Source organism: Henckelia pumila, chromosome 1, assembly GCF_033568475.1.
Source record: "Henckelia pumila isolate YLH828 chromosome 1, ASM3356847v2, whole genome shotgun sequence".
In the NCBI taxonomy this organism is placed as follows: domain Eukaryota; kingdom Viridiplantae; phylum Streptophyta; class Magnoliopsida; order Lamiales; family Gesneriaceae; genus Henckelia; species Henckelia pumila.
Genome location: NC_133120.1, coordinates 97,820,259 through 97,826,179, shown reverse-complemented (window position 1 = coordinate 97,826,179; position 5,921 = coordinate 97,820,259). Strand labels below are relative to the sequence as shown.

General features: G+C 35.5%; 1 protein-coding gene across 2 annotated transcripts; it reads right to left on the bottom strand.

Annotated features, from left to right (window-relative positions):
* Positions 1-2,289: 2,289 nt before the first annotated feature.
* Positions 2,290-5,591, bottom strand: LOC140886768 (aminomethyltransferase, mitochondrial). Of its 2 annotated transcripts, none has more exons than XM_073293582.1 (4): positions 5,372-5,591; positions 4,263-4,835; positions 3,411-3,529; positions 2,290-3,031 (listed from the first exon to the last, which is right to left on the bottom strand). In XM_073293582.1, the coding sequence occupies exons 2-4, from the start codon at positions 4,818-4,820 to the stop codon at positions 2,485-2,487; spliced, it is 1,224 nt and encodes a 407-aa protein (XP_073149683.1). In that variant the 5' UTR covers positions 4,821-4,835; positions 5,372-5,591; the 3' UTR covers positions 2,290-2,484. The 2 variants fall into 2 exon arrangements, with proteins under 2 accessions (XP_073149683.1, XP_073149693.1); XM_073293592.1 differs by having other exon boundaries at positions 4,263-4,832.
* Positions 5,592-5,921: the final 330 nt, after the last annotated feature.

Sequence of the window (5,921 nt, the reverse complement as noted above, 5' to 3'; positions counted from 1 at the left end):
TTTTCTTGATTGATTTTTGTGCGTGACTGTGTGTTTTTGAAGTGCTGCGAGATTCGAATGGGAAGGATTGCATGGCGGCAAGTGCTTAATTATTTGTAGAGATTGGGTAATTTTGACCGTTGACTAATTCATTGAATTTTAAAAATGATAAATAAATTTCAACATCTGATGGTTGAATTGAACCGGTTAATTATTATTATTTGTTTTAGAGAAAAAAAGGTTTAATTTTGTTCAATATATGGTTAATATTAAACATACACTAGAAAATTGGACCGTTTGCATTCAATTTTTTGTTGCGAACCAATTATTTATTTAATATTTATTTTGGAAAAGTTCGTCGATCCAATTAATTTAGCCATTAGTTATAATGTGAATAAACTCTAATTATATATATATATATATATATATATATATATATATATATATATATATATATATATATATCACGTGATCGTATCTACACAATAAAAATTAAGAAGATGTACTTAATTTGTTCGAAAGTAATCTATTTTTCTATTCACTTTTTTGTTGTAATATCACGTGATCATATCTATAGATAATTGAGAAGATCTATTTATTTGTTCGAAGTAATCTTTCGTTTAAGCGAAAAACTAATTCATGTCATCGTACTTGTCTCCAGTAAGTTTTTATTGTCTCTGTCATTTAATATATAAAGAATATTTTGAAACCCAAATTGTATTTTCCCCACACAGGATTTTTATTTTTATTCTTATTCACCACGACCTTACATCTATAGTTTATTTACTTTCTTCATCCCAATTTGAAATGATAAATACTAAAAGAATGAGAGAGTTTGAGTTTGACGACTTTCAACTCGAAGAATATTTCAAAATATTTATGGAAGCAAAAAACCGAAACGACCGGTCAAAATTGTCCAAAGAACGAGCCAAAGATCTTGGACAACTCAACCCTTTTTTCCTTGACTATTTTTTAAAATTTCAATAAAAATGGGCAAGTTGCATTCTAATAAAAGTAATGGCAGGAAATTAAAACAAATTAAATCTACTTTGATTTTAATAAAATTATTTCACGTGAGTCGACTACTATCTAAAACAAATCAGACGAATGTAAAGTATGCAATATGCATGCCATGAATAAATTATTATATAATATGACATTTGTTTTTTTTTTCGAGCAAGTTAAAAATTAGTACTCAATTGAATATTTTCGATGAAAAAGTCACTCTTTTCTCAATTGCATCATAAAAGATAACTCATGTGCTTGTTAATATTTTTTATTAGTGCACTTTTTTCTTTCTTGCTTCGAATTAGACCCGCCATGAATAATAATGAATATTAAGAGACTCGCCGATGGTTTCAACTTCACGGGATGGCTAACAATAGTTTGGCAATTGTACACTACAACTAATTGGTAATCTCATCCATAGAGCCGTTAATTTGAGTTAGGCTCGTCGGGTTGGTTTGCCTAACCCACAACCCACCTTGGGTTGGGCTGGATTGAGGATTTTCAACAGTCGAGATGGTGGGATGACCCGCCTTCGACCACCAAAATGTGGGTTTTTGGTGGGCTGGCCCGCCCTGCCATGAGTTGATCCGTCTGACAGTTCTACTGGTACATGCGCATCCACGTTTAATTAGGAACATAATTGTTCAACATGCTAACTTAATTTCAAATTAATAATTAATTGCAAGAAATTAGGAACAAAATTTTTCAAAAGCATTTTTTTTTTTTTTTTTCATTTGTTGAGTGCTGACATGCCAATCGATTAATAATGTCGACAAATATATATGTCTATAATTTAATATAATATGAAACCGATTCAAAAAAGTTACATAAGGATCCAACTCAAATATTAATAGTGTTACATATTAGGGATCGAAATATATGGATTTAGGTGTTTTAAAATTTAAACTATATCAAACTCGATGAAGACCATCTTGAAATATGTGAACATTTTTAATAACAATGTTCAAGTAATTGGATATAGGACATGGCTGTTTTTTGTGGTATAAAAATCAAGAAAATTTCAGACAATAGAACAGGTCCAAGCCACGAGCTAGGCTTGGTCATCAAGAAATCTTGGGGTTCACTTTCACCATTCCTTGAAGACGAAGTATACAACATGCAAAACCATATTTATGGGCGTTGGCCAAGTAGATAATTTGACTTCATTACAATAGAACATGCATTCACATTTATATATGTGTCGAAATCTCAAAACTTGTCGGATGTTGGAGTGCCTCAAGCTATCAAATGCTTGGTAAAATGTTTATCTGAAACTGAAATAAATTTCCAATCTTGCACATAAATTCTGAAACTTGAATGTATTAGATAGCGATATCAGATTCTTAAGAATCTCTTACAAAGGCTACGGATTGAACTCAAAAAAGCACATCGGGCAGACGCATATATAATTTGACAGATCTCAAAAAAGAATATATTTGAGAGTTGAACAATTCGATATTCAAGAAAAGGTTTCAGAACCAACAGAACAGTTAGGAATTAGGATGGCTTGTAATATTTCGTGGGAACGAAAGGCATTTTTGTGACTGATCCATCGTATGATTTTCCCCTTATCACGATCTTTACTTTAGTACCTGGCTTGTGCAATCCAGATTTCACGTACCCCATTGCAATGTTCTTCTTGAGACACGGGCTGAATCCCCCACTCGTGATTTCCCCGATGTTTTGTCCCTTCTCGTCTTGAATCTCACTATGACTTCGAGCAGGTGGGCCAGAAGAAATTAAACCGACTCTCCTAATTGATGGCCCTTCTTCGATTTGCTTGAGTATTACTTCAGCACCCAAGAATCCTCCCTCGGCTCTTCGTCTTTTACCAATGGCCCATGTTAATCCTGCCTCCACAGGTGTTATGTGCTGCTCCATGTCGTTGCCATACAAGCACAGTCCAGCTTCGAGGCGAAGGCTGTCCCGAGCACCCAACCCTGTTAATCTTACCTTATTCTCAGATTTGTCAAGAATCGCTTTCGCAAGGTCAACTGCATGCTCTGAAGGGACGGAGATTTCAAAGCCATCTTCGCCTGTGTACCTGGAGGTTTGTAAAGTTTAATGTCATTTTTTAAATGATGGAACAGACAGAAGAGAATCTCCATCCATTCGTGCTATGCCAATGGATTAGAGAATCAGTGAATCAGACTTCTGATCATTGGAAAACAATCTCAAAGGAACAGGAAACCACAGCGCAGTATAATGACACAACTGAATCAATCCTACCATACCTTTGTTAACACACTCATCAACTGTGCAAAACTTCAATGCGTGTGGTGGTTGTAATGACGGACATATATATTCTAAAAGGAAAGAAATATGTTTCGCAACAAACAGAAGACATCAAGCCTTGTTCTTTCTACCAGTTCTTCGAAGAAACAATCATTTACGTACACATAAATGACATCCATACAACATACCCTGTTCGAGTAAGAAAGCAGGTCGATCCATTGATGTCTATCACTTTGAAGTCACTGAAGTATATCTTGCTCAAATCTTCTTTTGTCAGGTGCTGGAGAACTGGGGCAGCTAGAGGCCCCTGCACAAGAGAGGTAAGATAACTTCAAAATTTGCAAATATTCAAATACAAAGGAGCATAGAAAGACATGCTTGGAATAGTGAATAGTTCATGATAGCATTGTATATAATGTGCATGAAAAGGAATCAGCCTACTGCCTTGCATTAACTTTCATTCATCTTAACACCTTCCAACTGAACTTTCAGTCATCTTAGCACCTTCCACCTGCAATTCCCCGTAAACCATAGTGGAAACCATTGACAGACAAGAACAAAGAGGAATAAAAGAACCATTTTTCACAACCACCCAAGGATACGTAAATAATTTTCTCGAGAGATAAAACAATGCAGAGAGAAATTAAATCAGCAGAATACAATGCCTTGATCATATATAAAAAAATAAAAAGAAGAAGAAAATCAGAAGCCAGTATTTTTAAATTCCTGCAATCAGCTTAATTATTCCAGAAATCAGCACTCATGCAAAGAAGGTAATTTGAAATGGGGAAAAATTGCTAATTTAATTAAAAGGAGAGTGTACAAGTCATCAACATAATCACAATATTCTCCAACCTACATGTCATTAATCACCAAATCAGAGATATATATATTTTTTAATGTAAATCAACCATAGATCGAACCCTTCAAACGATGGTCCCCATTTTATAGATACTTTTCAAGCTCAATAGGTAGGAGCAATATTCAAACAAATTATGTGAAAAACAAAAATAACCAGAACACGAAATGTCACCACAGACCTGCAGAGCTAGAAGGGAACGCTCATCATGAATGTGCCACGAAACGTCGCCACCTTTTGATGTGAATGCCTTCATGTGTTCCTCAATATGGGCAAGATCCTTGTCTCTGCATCCAGCATTAACAACCAGGTATATGTGATCATTGGTCACCTTGGTGACCACCGAATCATCAATGGAGCCTCCCTTCTCATTTGTAAAGACAGTCAAAGTCCCAGTCCCAGGCGCAAGCCCAGCAACATCCGCAATGACAAGCTTTTCAAGAAAAGCTATGGAGTCCTTTCCTTTAAGACTAAGACCACACATATGGGAAACATCAAAGAGGCCACCATTCTCCCTGCAATTTATGGTAGAGTCCATAATCGAGTCTTTGTACTGGATTGGCATACCCCACCCTGCAAAAGGCACCATTTTCCCACCATGGGCGACATGAAAGTCATATAGAACAGTTTTCTTGAGATCAGCTTCGGATGCAAAGCACCGACGAACTATGGTCTTCTTGTCGCCATGAGCCAAACTGCGAGTAATAGATTGACCAAGTTGCCACAATCCTCCTCTCATCTTCCTAAATGTCTGCTGTAAATGAAATGCGAATAAGCATTACCAACCGCAGAAAAATATTGATCTAGTGATCCTGGAGGTAAACCACACGCACCATAAAAGAAGAAGCAAGAATCAAGAAAAACCAAGGGAAATAAAGGGGCTTCGAAGTTCGAATTGATGCAATGTATAAATACAATGACAATGATCAGATAACATTGGATTCAAGACAGTTTTTGACATTCAATACACGGAGTAAAACCAGCACCCATATTGATTGCACAACAACTATAAAAATACAATCTTTCGGTCACATCTCATACGGATTGCAAAGCAGAAAGTAGTGCATAAACCATTTAGAATGTAAATCTCGAAGGTGGATCCCAATATAATTCGCACAAAGATTCATAAAAACAAGATCTCTCATGTGCCTAGAAATAAACAAAAACGATAATGTACCAAAAACAGAAAATACGCAGTCTTGGACCAATGGTGATTACTCAAACATGGAATATAGAGATTCAAATAAAAACAAGAGAAGGGAAAGAAAGAATCAAATCAAACTCATTTACCTTGAACTCCGAGGATCCCTTTTCTTGAGAATGTTTTGTGTGGGAAATTTGTTATATGTGTGAAATAGAGGAGAGCTGTCCCAATCCAGGCATCTGAGGTATAAATTATTCGTCAAAAATAGAGTAATGAGATTTAAGTTTTAGTGATATATGGAGTCTTTATTCTCTGGAAATTAAAGTGAATATAACCCTCTGTGTGATTGAGTGGGTGGAGGAGGCTTACTCAGCCCAATCAAGACCCAATCTTGAGTGAGTGGTCATGCGAATACTAACCTAATTACCCAATTTCTCCATCGCTTTGCTTGCTTGGTAGTGGATTGGCTTCATGGCGGACGTGGCTCACTTGCCAGCGTACGATCGAAAACCCTTTTTATTCTTTTCATTTAACAATCAATATCTCAAATTTAGACCATTTTTAATTTGTAACAAACTCATTCCTCACCATAAAATAGAAAACATCTATTTTCAGTTGTGGAAAGAAAATGTTTTCCATATCTTATTATATATCTATCTATCTATACTATATACATATTATAGTATTTTTTTACAT

Excerpts from the sequence above, each read along its gene's own strand:
- LOC140886768 (XM_073293582.1), bottom strand. The coding sequence starts at position 4,820 with ATGAGAGGAGGATTGTGGCAACTTGGTCAATCTATTACTCGCAGTTTG. Across the intron at positions 3,530-4,262 it reads GTTCCCTTCTAGCTCTGCAG|GGGCCTCTAGCTGCCCCAGT; the intron begins GTCTGTGGTGAC and ends TCTCTTGTGCAG. Across the intron at positions 3,032-3,410 it reads TGCTTTCTTACTCGAACAGG|GTACACAGGCGAAGATGGCT; the intron begins GTATGTTGTATG and ends ACAAACCTCCAG.